The following is a 22,294-nucleotide window of genomic DNA, read 5'->3' as shown; positions in this document are numbered from 1 at the left end:
ATCTTTAAAAAAAAATTTTTTTTTTGAGATACACATTTCTGACCAAAAACTTAAGTATGACTATATAGTCTCTTTCTTAGAATTAAGATTAATTTAATTTTAATAACTAATTTTTATTATCTTTGCTTGAAAAATGCTTTTGGCTTTGGAAAGCATAACAGAAATAGGATATTTAAGCAATGATACTTTATTATTATTATTATTTACAATAAACTTTTAGATATAAAATGTAGAGGGGGACCCAGCTCTCCTGAAGTTTATTTACCACTCTTCATAATGCTGCTTGAAAGAACCTGAATTTGGACTGGCATGAATGCCCTTTCATTCTTGCCCTTGTAGTTCTATTTGAATAACAGTTTTGCTTCAGTGAACCATGGAAAACAGTACTGTTTGAAAAAGCACAGCTATTTGACCTAAAAAGCTTCTTGACCTTGTATTGTGCCTGTGTGAGTAACAGGTTTTTAAATTGGCTGATGTCAGTGGTTTTCCTTATACTATTTTATCTCCAAACTATTCCTCATGAGTCTTGACTAATATAAAGTATCCTAAGAAGAGGTGACATTTTAAAGGATAGAGACTTTTTGTACAGGCTTAGCTGACAGAATCTTAAAGATGGAAAAGAAGGAATGAAGGAGGAAGTGATGAATACAGAGAGTATAAGAGCAAAAGGGGTCAGTTATTACAGGTGGTCCTTTGAAAGGGGAAGCTAGAATTAGGTCAGTAATGAGAAGTATTCATTCCTACTTTTGTGTTAGTGGAAGTGAAGGAATGTGTGTAATTATGAGAAAATAGTGCTTTCTACATTTCAAATTATTTGAAAACAGGGGGCTATGATCCCATTAAGATCACTTATTATAAGCACTTTTTTTTCATGTTATTATTCATCTTTTACTTATCACTTGCTGGAGTTATTCTCAGTTAAAGGAAAAGCTTCAAAGAGTAACCAGGGGGATCATCCAGCCAAGTGGGTTGGATGAGATTTCATAATCTGGGATTATGGGTTACTTAAACCAGCATAATGTGTTCTGGGAACACCAACGTTAATCAAAAGAAGTCATGCCTGGCAGGTATATCCTTTGCAATTGTCTTGACAACAGTTGTACACTAACCAGTTTTTTTTTTTTTTTTTTCAGTTTTTTTGGCCAGTTTTATTTATCACTGTTCTTAGTGTTTTGCTAATATTAATGCATTTAATCCTCCTAACAGTTTCATGCAAATGAAGAACCTGAGGTTTGGAGAGTAGAACTAGTGGTAGTGGCACAGCTTGGGTTTGAACCCAGGCAATACTACTGCAAGTTCTGGTGACTCGACTTGTAATAGAGATGTAGGTAATAAAAAATAAGACATAAAATGGGTACACTTCTCAACACCTAGCCTTTAGCAAGGCCTCTTCATTCTTTTTTTTTTTTTTTTTTTTAAGATTTTACTCATTTATTTGAGAGAGAGAGAGAATGAGAGAGAGAGAGTATGAGTGGAGGGAGGGTCAGAGGGAGAAGTAGGCTCCCCTCTGAGCCGGGAGCCTGATGGTGGGGCTCAGTCCCAGGACCTTGGGATCATGACCTGAGCCGAAGGCAGATGCTTAAACGACTGAGCCACCCAGGTGCCCCAGCCTCTTCATTCTTGAGTTCTTTCTTAATTGGTTGTCTTTCATCAGATTGTTTTTGTTTTGCTCCCACCCCTCTAAGAAAGGCTCCTAGATGCTGTATTCGGAGTTTGTCCATTTCCTTTTTTCTTTTTTTAAGATTTTATTTATGTGTGAGAGAGAGAGAGCGAGCAAGCACAAGCGGGGGGAGAGGCATAGGGAGAGGGAGAAGCAGGTTCCCCGCTGAGCAGGGAGCCTGACACGGGGTTTGATCCCAGGACCCTGAAATCATGAACTGAGCCTAAGGTAGATACTTAACTGACTGAGCCACCCAGGCATCCCTGCCCGTTTCCTTTTACTAGAATGACATCTTGGCTGGGTATAATACTCTTTTTTTTTTTTTTTTTAAGATTTTATTTGTCAGAGAGAGAAAGCACAAGCAGGGGGAGAGGCAGGCAGAGAAAGAAGCAGGCTCCCTGAGCAAAATTGTGCTTAATGCCTTGAATTTTTCCCCATTACAGTGTTCACAATAATGTTTCCACTCAGAGTAATGGCTCCCAACAGGTGAGATCATATTAAGCTTCTGAACACTAGGAGCAAGGAACCTGATGTGGGACTCGATTCCAGGACCCTGGGTTCATGACCTGAGCTGAAGGCAGATGCTTAACCGACTAAGCCACTCAGGCATCCCTGGGTATAATATTCTTGAGTATTGCTATGAAGAGATCTGTCCCAGCCAGATATTGGCAGTGATTTCCTTTTAATCTCCTTGGGGTACCTTAAGTATTCTTCTCTTATCCTTGAAAGACAGTAACTTAACAATAAGAGATTGAATGTATTTAATTCCCTATCTCCTTTTCATGGAACATAGTGCTCTCTCTCATTAAATGTGTAGATTATTTTCTCACTTTCAAGGAAGTGTGTGTGTGTGTGTGTGTGTGTGTGTGTAAAACTTTGAACATATTTTCAGTTGCCTTAGTTGAATTCTTTACCTCAGGATGCTTGTATGCTTATGTTAGAAGGTCTGAAGTCCATAAACTCTTTCTTCCCATCATTTTGTTGTGATAGTATGTCATCTTTGAGTTATTTCATTGAATATTTGTTCTCTTTTTTTTTAGCTCTTCTGAGGTTTGTTTTTATTTATTTTGTTTTAGATTGAGTTTTTTAAGTGTTTTTTTGTGGGAAGGCGATGGAGGAGGGAAATGAATACAGCCTAAACTAAAAATTTAAAAACATATTTATAAATCATTTGGAGTGGAAAGTATACAGAGAGGTTTCTAACTTTAAGTCTATACTAAGGCCTTTTGAGTTATAAAATACTGAGCTATTGCTGACAGTGGAAAATCTTGAGAGGGTAGAAGTATGCAAAAGAAATGACGCAGATAAGTTTATGTGGAAAATTGTGCTTAATGCCTTGAATTTAAGGTATCATTTGTGCCGCTCTTCATTTTGCCATCTTTGATAGATACCGTCCATGAATAAGCAAGATTAGTAGTTAACTACACATTTAAAGCACAATTAAAATGTAGGTATATGGACACCTCAGATGAGCAGGTTATAGAAAACAAGTATTTGTCTATAAAAGCAAATGTTTTCTGGGCATTTTACATTCTTAGTTATAGGTACCAACAGTAATTTTTTCTTTATTTGCAACAAAACAATTAATGCCTTTAAAAATAAAGCTACTTTCATTACTGTATGTATAATCTTATAGTGTGAAGCCTTCACATTTTATGTATGGCTTTTTAATAGATATTTTTCCCCATTACAGTGTTCACAATAATGTTTCCACTCAGAGTAATGGCTCCCAACAGGTGAGATCATATTAAGCTTCTGAACACTAGAACACTAGTTAATTATGACAAGTAGTGGTATTATTAATTGAATTTTCATAGTGGTATAACTTTGGGAAGGTTTTGTGCGTTTTCTTTTTTTATCTGTAAAGTGGATAATGAAACCCTCTGTTATTATCTGAGATGTTGTAAATAGAAGGGGTGCTCTGTAGAACAATTTCTGTTCCAGTAAATCCTATATAATGAATAAGATATTAATATTTAATTAGATTATTATCTATCTGAGGTAGTACATAACATTCAAGCATTTGTTTGCACTATGTTTGTAGGTAGTGTTCCATTTTAATGTTCTGTTTGTTGGTGATGAAACCTTTTATCTAGGCAAAATAGATGATTTTTGTAATTTTATAATTCACAGGGTTGGGGTGTGAAATCTACTGTGTCTGAGATTCCTTCTGTTCCCTCTGGTCCTGTGCTGGCAGAGATAGAGAATCTTCCAAGGAATCCTGGGTTAGACCAGCATGACAGGAAATGGTTTGTTAACTCCTTAAACCAGAATAAAATGTTGCTTGCTTAATGGTATTCTAAATTCCCAGCCATAATCTTTAGAATACTTTAAATATGATTGAAAGCAAATTATTCATATTTGTAAGATGAACAGAAACATATTATGGAATAGTCATACTGGGATTGGGAAAATAAGGGATATGTATGAAGAAGGGAATGCAATTATTTAACTGAAGAACATCAGACATCCCTCCTTATTTTGGTTAGCATGATTGGAAGTGGTGGGTGATTCTCTGTTGAAAAGGACTTCAGTGTTAGTCAGTAGAACCTTTTCTCAGATCAGTAAGGAAAATATATTCATTATATGTTATTCCATACAACATAATGCTGGTGCTTTGGATGTGTTTTTTCATTAAAGACTGAAGATAAGCCAAAAGGGGAACATGATTATAATCGGAAAAAAAAACCCAAAAAATTAAAATACTCCGTTTTGGGGGATGGAGAGAGAATCTGATGACAGAGAAGATACTTTATTTGCTTAGATTTCCAGGGTCTTTTTTTTACATTCATAGTTAGTACACAAATATGAATACTTTGTGGCTTATTGGAGTGTAATCAGTAGGGTTCATCATTTCCTGAATAAATGTATGTGGCTTGGAGAGCTCCTAGGGAATTATTTGGTTGAGTGGTCATGTTGGTAGCATCTGTTCAAGTTGTGTGTCTATGAAATGAAGTTTGATAATTCATAGGATTTTTCTCTTTTTCTCTTGCTCTTAGTTTGTTTAATACCTGAAATCTAATGAGTTTCTGTGGTGATCTCAAGGTTTTGGTCAGCTTTCTGTGCAACCAGTTCTTCCTTCATGGTGGTGGGTCAACAGTGGTTGGTGATTATTTTCAGTCTTTGCTATGTAATTGTTTTTCACTGTTATTTTGGCTTAACTAACTTGCAAGGTGCTTTGCTCTTCATGGTTGGGCATATTTTTACTTCAGTTCCAAATAACTTGATTAGTTTCTAAAATTGAGGAAATTTTTTTTCTTTATCTATTTTTTCTTTTCCTTTTACCTGGGAGTGTGGTAGAGGGATACTTTGTGTGTGTGTGCATGCGGGCACACACTTAAAGTATGAACAGTGAGGCTTCTAAATATCAAATTTTAGTCTTTATTTTTTTAAGCCATTAAAAAGAGTTTCTTCAGTTTCTGAAGAAAACACAGCTCCAGTAAGCAGCTATGTTTTATGGCCTCGATGTTACCACCAAGTCCTATTGGCAAGGAAACCAGACTTCAACAATAAAAGAACTCCCTTAATACATGCTTACCTTTTATATTAATACGGAATGAGAGTCCTGGGGGATGGTTTGCACACTATATTGTGACACTAAATCTTTATTGAGTTTTCTGATTTTAATGGGCACATATTTAAATCTATTTAATTTAATTTATTAGGCATTATGTAGTTCCTTTGACACAGCCTTTAAAAGAGACAATGCTGAATCTGAGAGTATTGAATTTTAAGGAAAATGAAAAATTTGGAGCTATGTGTCCTCCCGTTATGTACTTGTGCTGAGACCTCCTTTGCTGAAATGGAGTAAAATGGTGATCCTGGAAACCTAATGAGCCTCAGTGTATGTCAGCGGTGGCATGGAACTGAATATAGAATTGATCTGTTTTGGAGCTAATGGATCCCCAGCCTGAATTTAAAGTGCATTCTGTATTTCAGTTTTTGTTTCTGCATGTTTTATTGTTACTAATGCTCTTAAATGAATATAAAACAGTCCTCCTTTAGAAAGTGATCAGTTAATAAAATTTGGAAATGCTCCCAAGGATTGAACAATTGGGCAGAACAACAGACTATTATCAGGTAGATAACTTCTAACCATTTTAATCTAAACCTACTTCACGTTCAGTTCTTTAGCTTTCTCTCGCTAATATCTTCTAAATGACACCATTATTTCAGTGAACGATTTGGTAATATAGAATTATCTGATATTTAGAGTATCTGATATTTAGAGTATCTCATAAATTGAGAAACAATTCATGTATTAAATCCATTAAACCATTTATAAACAACAAAAACAAAACAATAATATTTGGAAAGTCTTGCATATATGGGGGAGAACATAAACCTAACTTAATTTCCTAAATTTTCAGAGACCGTATATTGAGGGTCATGAATTTTGTGGGATAGATCTGATGAAGAAATTGTATATCTGTTGAAGAAAAGATAATGATTTTATTGTAAAAAAGCACTCAAGTTTGTTCTGAAAAATCCTTTTAGCTAATTTCAGTTTTCTTAAGGAAAAAAAGATGAGGATTCATGTTTTAGTTGAGTTAGAAAAAGACTGTATTTAAAAATTTATCCTTAGACATCTTTTATAATTGGGATGGGTTTTTTTTTCTTTATAATTATCTTAAATATGTGCTGCCCTTTTTTGCTGTGTTGCAAACCTTGATTTTCTGAACTGTGACAAATGTTTCTTTCTACTGGAGGACTCTAATTATTTCTAACCAGGAATTGCTTGTATGCATGCTTCACTCTTATAGTTCTATAGGGCTATTCTATAGCACTGTGGGATAAAGGGTGTCTTAATATACTTACTAAACTGTTCCTTGGAGGGGCTTACAACCTCATCACATTATCTGTACCTGTTGAATTTCATTCTGAGGTTCTGTGAACTTTGATTATAGAAGGAGCAATGATTCTCCATTGTTAATTGGAAACATTGACATAAAATTACGTGGCCTCTGAAGATAGTTTTTTGTTTTTTTAATGTTCTTTCTGAATTTTGTTTCCTGGATTTCAGTTTTGTGAAATCACTTAATTTGGGGAATAATTTTCACAGTTGCTCTTTTCTAAATGTGCCTTTGTCCGTAATGTAGAAGTGTCCTTTTAAATATTTGAATTAAGTAGGTAATAAACATTTTTTCCTTCTCATTAGAACTTCAAACAGCATTTTTAACTTTGATTTTGAGGCCAATATCAGGGACAGATAGAGTGTTTGTTCTCTGTGAAATTTCCTCTTTATTTAATTCACTTAACTGACTCTGATTACTTATTCATATTTCCATATTGAGCTTTTCCACTACATATAACTTTGTCGGTTCCAACCCCCCCCCCCTTTATTCTTGAATGTCATTGCATGCAGTAGATGTCAATAACTACTCATAGCAGTGGTGCATGCTGGTCACACTGCCTTTCTCCTTTATTACCTCTTACACATCCATTTTCTCCTATTCCTGTTGACTAACTGTGCTCCCCTCCCACTCCCCAACCATCCAGGCTCTCTGCTGCCAGTGACTGCTGTCAACGTGGTGGAAACCAGTGGAACACAAGGGCCTTGTCCCCACCCCAGCCTGCACATAGAAACTACACTGACTTTGTCCATGAGCACAATGTGAAGAATGCAGGAGTCCATCATGATGTTCATTTTCCTGGCCATGCAGCCATGCCTGAGATATGAGTGTTAAGCCCGTTAGACACTGGGACTCTTTGTCATGCAAATTGATGGTATACATTTTCTATACATAGAGGATTGATCACATTAGAATTTGGGAGAAATTACTTTATATTGAGTCACTATTTGTGTAGTGTTGTTTGTAATTGAATTCTGTGAAAGGGAAAAGAATGTGAAGAAAGCTGTATGCCATCAATGATAATGACAAATGCTTTTGTATCGAAAGGGTATGTATATATCATTGTAATTTTGGAAAGGTTTTTCATGATTTTCACATGTTAGTACATCACTCAGAAGATGTCTCAGGAGAAGGTTTGTGTTTGTGTAAAAGCTGCCTGTTACGCTCTCACCCCATGCCATCCAAATAGATTGAGTCAAAAGAATCAGACACTAATCACAACTGAGAAGGAAGCATGTCCAGGCATTACGTATCAGCCTTTGGTGATACTTTGATAAAAGCTGCTTTTCTGTACCATTTTTAATACTTCTACAGTGACCCATGCCTTAATTTCAGTTAAGTGCCTAAGATTCTATAATCATAATTAATGTAATTTTTAATTAAAAGCACTTTTACTTTTTAACAAATAAGTATTTTAATTTACTGAAAGGCTAAGAAATCACATTAATAATGTGATTCATGTAGAGAGATAAACCTGAATGGTTACTTATGCATCATTAACTAGCTAACTGGTGGTTAACTAAATTTAATTACATTACTACTGAATGGTTGTACAAAATGGAAAATGTATTTACTTTTGACTTTTCATTTTCTCTTTTCTTTTTCATCTTATGCATCTGATAGATTCCCCAGGTTTGCAGCAGCCTCGTAGTCTAGCCTTGTACAACCTTTAAAATAAAATTCTAAAGCCCAAACCATATCACTTTCAAATGGATTGGATATATTACTATTTTGGTCCTTTATGAACTTCAGATGTAATCATCCAAGCTCTCTGATTTACTTCATAAAGGCAGATTATCTGGAAAAAGTACATTTTTAATGTAATGGGAACTGATATAAGGGAAGCATTTCTTTTGCCTTTCTACAGTTTTTAGAAATTTTAACAATTTCCAAACCTTAGAACTATGTGTATGGTAATTTGAAGATAATTATAGTCTGAGAATTCATAATACTTCAAGATAATGAAGCTTTATTACAAACGACCTAACCCATATACCCTCCTGTTTACTTCTGAGGTTGGTCTAATCACTCTGCTAGATACAGGTTTCAGACAGCTTTATTACTGGACTGTTGATTGCAAATAGAATACAACTTGTCAAAAGAAAATATAAGTAAGCAAAATTAAGTAAGATCTATGAATGAAATATATAGGCAGGTGTCAATCTGTGATTTTATCACAAACATCTTTTTTTAAAGGTTTATTTATTTGACAGAGAGAGAGCACGTGCGTGCAGCCATGCACAAGCAGGGGAAGCTGCCGGCAGAGGGAGAGGGAGAAGCTGGCTCTCTGCTGACTGAGAGCTGGATCTGGGCTCGATCCCAGGACGCTGGGATCATGTAAGCCGAAGGCAGACACTTAACCGACTGAGCCCCCCAGGCACCCCTATCACAATCATTTTAAGGAGACAGAAGCTCAAAGTATTCTTTAGCACAGCCTGTAAATATGAATAGGTCTGTATCTTAAATAACCCAGCTCCCTCCCTAAATCTTATCATCATAAAGCATGATTAAAAATGGCTACTAATGTATATCCTTCATAGTTGTTTTAGACTTTACATAGCTCAGATTATAATTGTCAGGTATCGTTGATGGTGATTTTTTTCTTTAAAGCAGGGAATCTGAATCATAACATTTTAGCACAGAAACTCTGGTTTGTGTCATTCGGGAAAAGATTTCATGGGTGTGAATATGATTAAGAACTGTTTCTATAATAGAAACCAAAGAAGTGTAATAATAAAGCTTTTTAGGTCTTTTAGGAAGTCCCAGGGTTTGACTCTTTGTACTCTAAAATTAATCTTGAAATCTGAAGGTTAGACTGCTGAACAATGCCTTATATATACCTTAGCAGAATATTAACTTTGGGAAATAGGAAAGGATTGTAATAGAAGAGTAAGTTCTTCAGTTTATATTGAAAGTGGCCATTTCTGTACTAGAATTTGAGTGAATCATTACTGTTACATTTAAATGACGGAAGAATCACATCATGATTATTCTTTCTTTGAAAACCTTGTTATATTATCGTTCATTTGTAAAGTCCTGATGATAGACACTGGATTGGAGGGATGGTAGGGAGAAAGGCAGTGCAGGGGTGGGGGACGTAAAGGGTTAAGACTGAATGGTAGTAGAATCAAATTTGTTTATTTTATACAAGTTTCTATATGGTCTAGGATTTCATATCAAATATTGTGAATATTCTTGCTACTGATATTTTCAAGATATACATGTTTCCAGAGCTATGAAGAATTTACAGGCAGTTCATCCTAAATTAAATAAATCGTCACCAGCTTATTTATATTCTGCATTTTATTATGCCTAAAGGGTGAGTGGTCATACATTGTAGATTAGGGAATTAATATCCTCCAGAAGTACCTTACTTGGTTACTGTCGTTTTGATCAGAAGGAGCCAACAGCACAGAACTCTAGGACCGTGTGATTCAACTTCAGTACTTTGGTTAATTTTATTTAACGTAATTACATCTCAAATTAGGTTGGTTATGTTTCACCTGTACTTTTATAGATGGAGAAACTTGCAGAAACACAACCAAGGTAGTGATCTTTACACTTTCACACATAAAAATAAACAAGCTCTTGTAATAATTATTTCTTTTGATGGTAAAACCACTTCAAAGGCTTTTACCTGTCTCTGCGTTTAGTCTAATCCTTTTGACCTTGATAGGGTAATCATATATATACTTTTAAATGGATTTACAGAGAAAACAGAAACTTTATTTGTCCTGTCGTGTATACGTCTGTATTTTAAAAAATAACTAGTATACAAACATTCGTGTGTCTTGTTTTGTTTTTTAAGATTTTATTTATTTCAGAGAGAGAGAGTGCACAAGGGGGGCAGACAGCCAAGGGAGAGGGAGACGCAGACTCCCTGCTGAGCAGGGAGCCTGATGTGATGCACTGCTGGGCTGGATCCCAGGACCCTGGGATTATGACCTGAGCTAAAGGCAGACGCTTAACCAATTGAACCACCTAGGTGCCCTTTATACAAACATTCTAATATTGTAATATCATCACTATAATTCAAATCTTTTTTTAGGGGGACTTTTTAAAATTTATTTAAAGTGCTGATCCAGGAAATATAATTTATAACCCTTGGGTGAATCTTTATTGTTAAAATTGTCCAGAATGTAAAAGATGCCATGTAAACATGTCAGAATATAAAACTGAAGTGTATTCTGAGTGAAGGGCAGGCAGACAGCTTGTTTCATGAGATAAAACAATGAACCGGGCCTTAATTATGGTAGTTTTTTTAATTTACTAGATTTTTACATATTTACTTGGTTGATATGCTAATAATTATTTTGATTAATAGTCTTGCTTTATCACTTTTATGTATCCTGATGTCATTCATTTCATCTTTCCATCTTGCCAAAACAGGAAAATAGCTGAAGAGGGTGGTGGAAAGGAGTGGAGGATTTCAGTGTCTTGGGTTTCAGGGGAAAGAAGAGTATTGTGATGACTAGCTCACAGGAATGAGAAGAGTAATCCTCAGCTTTGATCCCTTGATTATGTATTCACAGATGTAAACTGAAAAAGTGGGGAGATGGTTGTCCATATTAGTGCAGCATGTACTATGTACTGATGGTGGGAGCAGTAATCATTTGAACCATGGTACTTTAACTGTTTTGGTGGGGCATATGCTTCATTTCTAAACCATAGTTCATTGCTTGAAAGACCATTATTTTGTGTGTGTTAGGCTTTGAATATTGGGTCTGAAAATAGTAATATTAAGTTGCGGTAATTTATTTTATATCCTTGGTATATAGGGCTAATCATATGAATTTGCAAAAATAAAATCCAATAGCACTTAATCTCTTTACCACCACATACTTCCTTCCTGTATTTTAACATAAACTATACCACATCATCAGATTCCAGAATTGTCAGTGCTTCCATGTGAGATGCTTATACATGAATAGAATTTGAAGATCCTTCTGGGGGAGGGAAACCTCTGTGTGTGTGTGTCTCTCTCTCTGTCTCTCTCTGTGTGCCTCTCTCTCTATGCTTTTGTCTTAGTATAAAATGTGATTTGTCAGATCCTTTCTGCCTATTATGAATCGTATAGTATTTTTTCTCAGCTCCCCACCCCCCCTTTTTTTTCAATTTTATACCCTATTTGTGACATTTATTTGTGACAGTCAGCGATTAGTTCTCATCCATATTAACTGTCTGTAGGTTTTTGAAAATGGTGACAGGTACAGAGGTGACCAATGTGTAGAGCTTGTTTGGTGAAGTCTTCATCCTCATTACGTTTTTTGGACAACTGCACACAGATATGGTATGGAACATTGCTTATTCCTTTGGCCCAGACAGCTTTGTTGAGCCTGGTGTCAGTGTACACTTCTGGAGTTCCCATCTCCTCCATGGCATATTTACAGATCTGTTTGAGTGCCTGAGGGCCACAGTTCTTGAAACCCACTCCATGGATCCACTTGTGAATGTTGGTGTGTTCTCTGATCACTGCCTTTTTGATGGCAGAACGGCCTTTCTTCTTATCATCCTTCTTTGCAGGCCCTGGTTGGAAAGCTCAGCTCCCTTTTTTGAAGAACATAGAAATTTCTCATCTTCTGTTCATACAAATTAGCTTTTTACTTTAGTCATGTGAAATCATTGTGAGAATTTTGTTTCACCCACTTGACATTAACTTTGGCGACAGAAATAGTAGGGCAATGAAGCATGTCACTTTCACTAGAATATATGTTATATAACTTCATTTCTTCAATTCTTGCTATTGTGTACATTTTAGCTGCTTTAAGCATGTGGGGTTGGTGGGGAATATAATATTCGCCTTCTTGTAGAATTAGTGAAGAGAAGAGAAAATTTCAAAAGAAATTGGTGCAAGGAAAAAATTTTCTGTGGCTTTTTTAATGATACATTTTTATTTTTATCCTGAAGCAGAAAAATGAGTGTTCCTGTTTTTCCTGAAGGAATTGTTCTCACAGTTTTTTATTATTAGATAATTACCTAAGCTTTTGTGTGCCTAACAACAAGCTGTGGCCTTAATTCTAGGTGATGGTGCTCAAGTGAACTTTTACATTTTGTTCCTGACAACTGGCCAACATTTTGTTTATATTGGCACAGAGAAGAGATATCTGACTTGGAGAACAACATTCTCCAGGAGTGTGACTGAAGACTCCCTTAGTGGTGTAATAAACCTATACCTCCTCCTCTTAAAAACAGGTTTAACAGCTGCAGATCTTATTTTTTATTCTTGAAGGAATTTTCATTTGTTTTGTTTTTAAGTAATTTTAATAAAGAAGACACGAACTATAACCAGTGTATGGTTAGGATTTGTGAGAAGTTGGAGATTCCTTAATAAGGGTCTGGTCTATTGACTAATGACTGATTATTGTTAATATTAATATTTAAAGGTGGGTGGGGTAAAAAAAAGAAGAAGAAAGGTAGAGATGATAATAGGAAGACAGTTGATGGCCTGATTTGTCTTGTGAAACTGGTTAGAGAAATTTTGGAAAACATCCCAGGATGTAAAATACTACTAGAATATGTACCATTACATAGAATAATTTTCTATAACAGCTATGTTTGTAGCCCAGCTGTTAGCTTCAGGGATTATTTAATTATAAACTCTCTAGGAGTTCAGAGATAAGAACTACATTCAACAATTTACACTAATTCTTTCTGGGAATGCCAATATCAAAACCTTTGGAAGTCTTTAAAAAGACTTAGGGAGATTTGGGAACTTTAGAATATCCTGGTTATCACGTTAAGTGGAGCTTAACAGGTATGTTGGAGCAATAGCAGTTAAAAGTATTTGTATGGCATGGAAAGGCATTGAAGATCAGTGCTGAGGAGTTTCAGTGTGGTAAGGAGGCCTGAGGCAATCATTGCAAATATTTAAGTTAAAGATTGGGGAAGCTTGCGTTGATACCTCCTTTTTTTTTTTTTTTTTTAATTCATTTATTTGACAGAGAGAGAGACAGCCAGTGAGAGAGCGAACACAGCAGGGGGAGTGGGAGAGGAAGAAGCAGGCTCATAGCGGAGGAGCCTGATGTGGGGCTCGATCCCAGGACTCCAGGATCACGCCCTGAGCCGAAGGCAGATGCTTAACGACTGAGCCACCCAGGGTCCCCATGATACCTCCTTTTTTTTTTTTTTTAAGATTTTATTTATTTATTCGACAGAGATAGAGACAGCCAGCAAGAGAGGGAACACAAGCAGGGGGAGTGGGAGAGGAAGAAGCAGGCTCATAGCGGAGGAGCCTGATGTGGGGCTCGATCCCAGAACACTGGGATCACGCCCTGAGCCGAAGGCAGATGCTTAACCGCTGTGCCACCCAGGCACCCCTCCGCATGATACCTCCTTTTTAAATTCATCTCATTACTTGTTGAATACCTACCAGAGCACCTCGTCATTCCTCACTTCCTTATACACAGTTATTTATAATTGCTCCTTTGTACGTACTCTCACATTTCTTGACCTTTCTCCTGTTGCACACATCTAGTTAAATCCTGGATTCAATCCTGGTTAAATCCAGCTCTGTTTACGTGTAGATGGACAATGTAAAATGCAACATTGTTGAATGGTCTCACTTTAAATTTTGGCGCCTGAGCTCAAGTAGGTCTTCAGTGCTGCCTCAAATCCTATCACATTTCCTTAATCTATATACATTCTCACGTGATGCTGGTGGTAATTTCTCTTCCAAACTTCCACCACTTCCTCACTCCTCACTGTCCATTAATGACCTTGCTTCCTATTTTATTGAGAAAATAAGCAACCAGAAGAGATCTTCAGTATATTCCATCATCGTCTCAATTGACTTATCTCCATTTGGTCATATATACTCTGCTTTTCCTGTTGTCCTCTAGGTGAACTATCCATTCTCTTATTTAAAGCCTACCTCTTGGGACACCTGGGTGGCTCAGTCAGTTAAGTGTCTGCCTTCGGCTTGGGTCATGATCCCAGGGTCCTGGAATCAAGTCCCACGTTGGGCTATCTGCTCAGTGGGGAGTCTGTTTGTCCCTCCCTCCTGCTTGCTCTCTCTCTCAAAATCTTAAAAAAATAAAAATAAAGCCTACCTCTTCACTCTTCTACTAGATCTTGACTCCTAGGGAGTGCCCAGTACCGTCATTTCAGCAATTCTCCCTTGTGCTATAGCATCATTTTTCCCTCTCTACTGGAATAGTCTCATCAGCACAGAAACAGTCTATGATATCTAACATCATTAAAAAAGAAACCCTCTCTTGAATCTACCTCCCTTTTTGGCTGTTCGGTTTCCTTGTTCCACTTATACCAAACCCCTTGCCATGAAAGAATTGTCAATACTGTCTCCTCTTTCTTCTCATTCTATTTTGAACGCATTCTAATCAGACTTTGCCAACTAAGCTGCTGTGTATGACTGTGAAGGTTGTGTATGCACAAGAGTGCCGCATTCAAGAGGGCAGTGATGACGTATTTATGACTGGTTTTCCAGCAGGTGGCACTAAATTTCTTGTTCTCATGAAAGCATAATATATGACAGTTTCGTAAGAGATGGAAGTGTCTTCAGGAGGGGCATTGCTTAAATCTGTGTAAAGGGTCTGCATGATCTCGTAGTGTTATGCTATCCCTCCACCAAAAGAGCTTTTGTTAGTTCACACATGACCACATTTCTAATCCCACATCAATCTTCAGTCAAGTTAGCATTGAAAACTTGGTCATTTCCTTCTTCATGAAATGCTTCCTTCACTTAGCGTAGGGACACCACTCTCTCTTGTCTTCTGTCTCGCTAGCCATCATTTTTAGACCCTTTTTAAGTTTCTCCTTATCTCCCTAGCCCCCTAAAGATTGTCTTAGGACCTCTTCTGTAATAACTCGTTTCCTTGGTAATCTCAACTCGTGTTATGGTTTTAGATGCCATTTATACACTGGTAATTTTTCATTTTATATCCTCAGCCTGGACTGCTTCATTTTCAGAGTTAATATCCAACTGCCTATATGACATCACTACTTAGATATCTAATAAAGGCATCTTAATTTTTAAAATCGTTTTATTTTGAAATAATTTTAGGCTTATAAGTTCAAAGATCGTGCAGAGAGCTCTCACACCCTCCCTCTAGCTTTCGCTAATGTTAACATCCTAGTAGCCATGGTACAGTGGGACTGTTACCAAAAGAAAGAAATTAACATTGATACAGTGCCACTAACTAAACTATGGACTTTATTTAGATTTCACCAGTCTTTTCAAAATGTTCCAAGATCTGATCTAGTCCCCGTCCATCTGTGATCTTCAGACTTTGATGACTTTTTGAAGAGCACTGGTCAGATACTTTGTAGGATGGTCTTCCAATTTGAGTTATATATATGTGATACTTTTCCATGATTAGATTGAAGCCATGGGTTTTGGGGGAAAATACCATAGAGGTGATATTGGGACATCTCAAATTTAATATGTTCAGAGTTGAACTCCTTGTTCAGTTTTTCTCATCTCTGCTGTTTTTCCTAGCTCAGTAATTTGTTTTTCCTGTTGGTAGGCCAGTGTGTCTCAGGCTCCACTCCAGAACTACTGAATCAGAGACTCTGAAGATGAGGTCTGACAATCTGTTTTAATATGCTCTCTTAGAGAAGATGATGCATAGTAAAGTTTGAGAAGCACTGGCTTAGATCATAGCCTCTAATAATTATCTTTTTTTTTTTTTAAAGATTTTATTTTACTTATTTGACAGAGAGAGAGACAGCCAGCGAGAGAGGGAACACAAGCAGGGGGAGTGGGAGAGGAAAAAGCAGGCTCCCAGTGGATCAGGGAGCCCGATGCAAGGCTTGATCCCAGGACCCTGGTATCACGCCCTGAGCCTAAGACAGACACTTAACAACTGAGTCACCCAGGCGCCCCTCTAATAATTATCTTGACTCCTCTTTGTCTCTACCCATTAGTCAGTAAGTTCTGTCTGTTCTTCAAAATGTATCCTGAATCGGGGTGCCTGGGTGGCTCATTTGGTTAAGTGCCTTTGGCTCAGGTCATGTTCCTAGGGTCCTGGGATCGAGCCCTACTTCAGACTCCCTGCTCAGCTGAGAGTCTGCTTCTCCCTCTCATCCCTCTACCTCCACCATGTGTGTGCTCTCTCTCTCTCAAAAAATAAAATATTAAAAAATGTATATCCAGAATCCACTACTTGTCGCCATCTCTACTGCTCCCACCCTATTTCTTTCTTTTTTTTTTTAAGTTTTTCTTTTAATTCCATTTAGTCAGCTGTGCAGTGTTAATATTAGTTTCAGGTGTACAACATAGTGATTCATGCTTCCATATATTACCTGGTGCTCATCATGATAAGTGTACTATTTAATCCCCATCACCTGTTTCACCAACATCCCCTCGGGTATCCATCAGTTTGTTCTCTATAATTAAGAGTCTGTCTGTTTCTTGGTTAGTCTCTCTTTTTTCCTCTTTGTTTTGTTTTTTGAATTTGACATATGAGTAGAATGAGACGGTATTTGTCTTTCTCTAACTTATCTTGCTTAGCCTTATTCTCTGTAGCTCTATCTGTGTTGTTGCAAATGGCAAGATTTGATTCTTTTTATGGCTGAATAATATTCCTCTGTGTGTGTATGTGTGTGTATGTATGTGTATGTATATATATCACATCATTTTTTTTTTAAACATCTTTTTTTTTTTTAAAGATTTATTTATTTATTTGACAGAGCAATAGCGAGAGAGGGAACACAAGCAGGGGGAGTGGGAAAGAAAGAAGCAGGCTCCCAGCGGAGCAGGGAGCCCGATGTGGGGCTCGATTCCAGAACCCTGGGATCACACCCTGAGCCGAAGGCAGACGCTTAACAACTGAGCCACCCAGGCACCCCTATATCAGATCTTCTTTATCCATTCTTCAGTTGTTGGACATTTGGGCTGCTTCCATATCTTAGCTATTGTAAATAATGCTGCTATAAACATAAATATGTGTGTATCTCTTTGAATTACTGTTTTTGTATTCTTTGGGTAAATACTCAGTAGTGTGATGATCGTAGGGTAGTTCTGTTTTTAACTTTCTGAGGAACCTCCATACAATTTTCCACAGTGGCTGCACCAGGTTGTATTCCTGCCAACAGTATATGAGTGTTCCTTTTTCTCCACGTCCTTACCAGCACCTGTTGTGATTTTAGCCATTCTGACAGGTGTGAAATGATTTGTCATTGTAGTATTGATTTGAATTTCCCTGATGGTAAGTGATGATGAACATCTTTTCATGTGTGTTGGCCATCTGGATGTCTTCTTTGGAGAAATGTCTGTTCATGTCTTTTGCCCATTTTTTAATTGGATTATTTGTTTTTTTGGGTGCTGAGTTACTGTAAGTTCTTTATATATTTTGGATATTAACCCTTTATCAGATATGTCCTTTGCAAATATTTTCTCCCATTACATAGGTTGACATTTAGTTTTGTTGATTGTTTCCTTTGCTATGCGGAAGCTTTTTATTTTGTAGTGCCAATAGTTTATTTTTGCTTTTGTATCCCTTGTCTCAGGAGACATAGCTAGAAAAAAGTTGCTACAGCCAGTGTCAAAGAGGTGCTGCCTTTGTTCTTTTCTAGGTTTTTGTATGATTTCAGGTCTCACATTTAGGTCTTTAATCCATTTTGAATTTATTTTTGTGTATGGTATAATAAAGTAGTCCAGATTCTTTCTTTTGCATGTTGCTGTCCAATTTTCCCCATACCATTTGTTGAAAGGACTGTCCTTTTCCCATTGCTTGTTCCTTCCCTGCTTTGTCGAAGATTAATTGACCATATAGGTGTGGGTTTATTTATGGGTTTTTTATTCTGTTCCATTAACTGTGTGTCCATTTTTGTGTCAGTACTATACTATTTTGATTACTATAGCTTTGGATATAACTTGAAGTCTTACCCTTTGTCAGTATATTATCATCCCTTATTTCTTACCTGGTCTTCCAGCCATTGCCTTTGGGCCTTTTCTGTCTCATATTCCCCTTGGCAGCCATGGTGCTTGTAACTTAGATCATGTCATTCCTCCACTTAGGTGTTCCAGAGGTCCTCATGTCACAGAGACTAAAACCCCAAATCCCCGTATTGACAAAAACATGATTTTTCCTGTACTTTATCATCTGTCAGCCTTGACCTTGTTTGCTGCCTCCAAAGACTTGCTCAAATATACCCAGGTGTGTTCCCTCTCAGGATCATTGTATTTTTACCTCTACATGAAAATTCTTCCCTTGAATCTCTTCTGGTTCATTCTTACACCTTAAGTTTCTTATCATAGAAACCTCACCTTTTTGTAAAATAATCATGCCCCCCCCCTTGTCATTCCCTATCCTCCTTACTCTGCTTCATTTTTTCTCACATCACTTCATCTTACATTATATGTTTACTTGTTATGTCATTTCTGTGTTTGTCAGTAGAATGTAAGCTTCATCAAAGGAGAACATTTATTTTTACTCCTCTATCCCCAGAGCATTGCCTGGCTTGGCACTCAAATATTAGTTGATCAAATGAATGAATGAATGCCAGGCACATCTTGACATATTTGGTGTTGCAGAAGTAGTCAAAATGCTGAAATTTACATTCAGATTGTGGAGATAGGCCGTTTTATAAATAACTGATATAAATGCTAAGTCATTAGGCAAGCAAGGTCATGGAAGAGTAAAAGGTTGAAGTTAAGAAGGCTTGCTGACATTTATATCAGATTTTGAGGAGTACTTAAGAACATTGTATGAATTAATCATTATGGGCTAAGAGAGCTGCAGCAGAAGAAAATTTTAATAGTAGCAGAGTCAAAGGGAACCATTCCTGGATAATGAGTTTGGGTAATGAGTACAGAATTCATGGGGAGGCATGGTAATAACGATAAGCTGATATTTGAGTATTTCTATGCCTGGCATTCATTGTTCTGGAGTTACAGCAGTAAATATTACTCCAGCAAAACATTTATTCCTTATAGGACTCTGTAAGGTATTTAGGCTAGTGAAGAAATTGAGGCACAGTAAGGATATAACTTCTCCAAAGTTACATTGCTAGTACGTGGTAAGGCTAGGCCTCAAAGCTTGGTCCTAGAACCTAGAATGACACCCACTGTACCAACTCCATAAATTGTAAAGCTTGGTGGGGCCTAGATTGTGGAGAGTAAAAAGGAGTGTAATAGGAACTTTCTAAAGAGGTGCGAAGAATGAATGTCAGTTGGTGGAAGACTAGATTATTAAAGTATGCTGCATCCATACTGTAATTGATAAAGAATGAGGAATATTCTCCATGTGCTTGGTTATTGAGTATGTAAGTAATACATTGTTGAGTTATAAACTCAAGTAGAGTATCTGGGGTATGTTTTCATTTTTATAAAAATCATCAAACCATGTATATATTTCTTTTAAGTGCACAGGAAGTGAACCTGGAAAGATAAATGGAATTTTCAGAGAGTGGGGATAGGGAGACGTTTTTGTTGCTTGTTTGTTTGTTTGTTTGTTTGTTTAGCTAGCATCTACTATAAATATGTAAAAACAAATTAAAATGCCCCAAAATGTAGTGGGAAACAAGACAGAATGCTTCAGGTAAGTGTCCATAAAAAAGAAGATGTATAGAAGAGGTAATGTCCTTATATATTTCTTCATAAAGTCTTGACAAATGGATGTGTGCTAAGATATTGCCAAAAGCCACAGATTGAAAATGTAGTGTCTAACTGTATTTTTTAAAAACTTTTTGTGTATACAACGCATTGGTTTTTAGTGTATTCACAAAGGTGTACAACCATCACCAGTATAATTCCAGCACATTTTCATTATCCCCCAAAGAAACCCCTTACCCATTAGCACTTACTGCCTATTCTCCCCTCCCCACCAAGTCCTAGCAAACACTAATCTTTCTGCCTCCATAAATTTGCTCATTCTGGAAATGTCCCGTAAATAGAATCATATAATATGTGATGTTTTTCCTCTGCCTTCTTTCACTTAGCATAGTGTTTTTAAGATTTATCCATGTTGGAGTGCCTGGCTAGTTCAGTCAGTAGAGCATGTGACTTTTTTTTGTAACGATTTTATTTTTATTTGAGAGAGAAAGAGCACGAATGGGGGTGAAGGACAGAGGGACAAGCAGACTCCTCACTGAGCTTGGAGCCTGACATGGGGCTCAGTCCCAGGACCCTGAGATCATGACCTGAGCTGAAATCAAAGAGACGCTTAGCTGACTGAGCCAGCCAGGTGCCCTGATCTTGGGTCGTGAGTTCAAGCACTATATTGAGTGTAGAGCTTACTTAAATTTAAAAAAAAAAAAAAATATATATATATATATATATATATAGTAGCATTTATGAGTGTTTGATTCCTTTTAATGGTTTAATATATTCCCTTATATGGTACATAATCTTTTATTTGTCCATCAGTTGATGGGACTTGGGTTTCTACTTTTTGGCTATTGTCAGTACTGCTCTCAGCATTCAGGGAAGGATTTTTTTGTTTTTTATGAACACGTGTTTTCAGTTCTTTTGGGTATATTGATAGGAATGTAATTGCAGGGTCTTATGGTAACTGTGTTTAACATCTTGAGGAATGTTAAAATTGTTTTCCAAAGTAGCTGCACCATTTTATATTTTCACCAGCAACTTTCTTACCTTTTTCATTATAGTTATCCTGGTTGTTGGATATGGTAGGTAGCTCATTGTGGCTTTGAGTTGCATTTTCAGGGGGCTAATGATGTTAGGTATTTTTTAATATGCATATTGGCGATTTGCATATCTTTTTTGGAGAAATGTCTGTTCACATCCTTTGCCCATTTGGTAATCTTTTTTTTTTTTTTTTTGATTTTTTATTATATTATGTTAGTCACCATACAGTACATCCCCGGTTTCCGATGTAAGGCTCGATGATTCATTAGTTGTGTATAACACCCAGTGCACCATGCAGTGCGTGCCCTCCTTACTACTCATCACCAGCCTATCCCATTCCCCGCCCCCCTCCCCTCTGAGGCCCTCAGTTTGTTTCTCATAGTCCATAGTCTCTCATGTTTCATTCCCCCTTCTGATTACCCCCCTTTCTTTATCCCTTTCTTCCCCTACCGATCATCCTAGTTCTTATGTTCCATAGATGAGAGAAATCATATGATAGTTGTCTTTCTCTGCTTGACTTATTTCACTTAGCATTATCTCCTCCAGTGCCGTCCATGTTGTAGCAAATGTTGAGAACTCATTCTTTCTGATAGCTGAGTAATATTCCATTGTATATATGGACCACAACTTCTTAATCCAGTCATCTGTTGAAGGGCATCTCGGCTCCTTCCACGATTTAGCTATTGTGGACATTGCTGCTATGAACATTGGGGTACATATGGCCCTTCTCTTCACTACGTCTGTATCTTTGGGGTAAACACCCAGTAGTGCAATGGCTGGGTCATAGGGTAGCTCAATTTTTAACTTTTTAAGGGACCTCCACACTGTTTTCCAGAGTGGCTGCACCAACGTGCATTCCCACTAACAATGTAGGAGGGATCCCCTTTCTCCACATCCTCTCCAACAATTGTTGTTTCTTGCCTTGTCTATTTTTGCCATTCTAACTGGCGTAAGGTGGTATCTCAGTGTGGTTTTTATTTGAATTTCCTTGATGGCTAATGATTTTGAACATTTTTTCATGTGTCTGTTAGCCATTTGTATGTCTTCATTGGAAAAGTGTCTGTTCATATCTTCTGCCCATTTTTTTATTTGTTTATTTGTTTCTCGTGTATTGAGTTTGAGAAGTTCTTTGTAGATCTTGGATACCAGTCCTTTATCTGTAGTGTCATTTGCGAATATATTCTCCCATTCCGTGGGCTGCCTCTTAGTTTTTCTGACTGTTTCCTTGGCTGT

At 37.0% G+C, this 22,294-nt stretch overlaps 1 protein-coding gene across 10 annotated transcripts in view; it reads left to right on the top strand.

Annotated features, from left to right (window-relative positions):
• The window catches only part of EPB41L5 (erythrocyte membrane protein band 4.1 like 5), a 156,415-nt gene that overhangs the window by 77,637 nt on the left and 56,484 nt on the right, over positions 1-22,294 (top strand). For 7 of the 10 annotated variants that reach the window (XM_057317191.1, XM_057317189.1, XM_057317188.1 and 4 more), the window contains 2 exons: positions 3,354-3,396; positions 3,794-3,909. The exons of the other annotated variants lie outside the window; for them this stretch is intronic. In XM_057317191.1, coding sequence (XP_057173174.1) covers positions 3,354-3,396; positions 3,794-3,909 — 159 coding nt within the window. The remainder of the gene's footprint in view (positions 1-3,353; positions 3,397-3,793; positions 3,910-22,294) is intronic. 10 annotated transcript variants of the gene reach the window in all.

Source organism: Ursus arctos, unplaced genomic scaffold, assembly GCF_023065955.2.
Source record: "Ursus arctos isolate Adak ecotype North America unplaced genomic scaffold, UrsArc2.0 scaffold_1, whole genome shotgun sequence".
Taxonomy (NCBI): domain Eukaryota; kingdom Metazoa; phylum Chordata; class Mammalia; order Carnivora; family Ursidae; genus Ursus; species Ursus arctos.
This window is presented reverse-complemented; position numbering and strand designations above follow the sequence as displayed.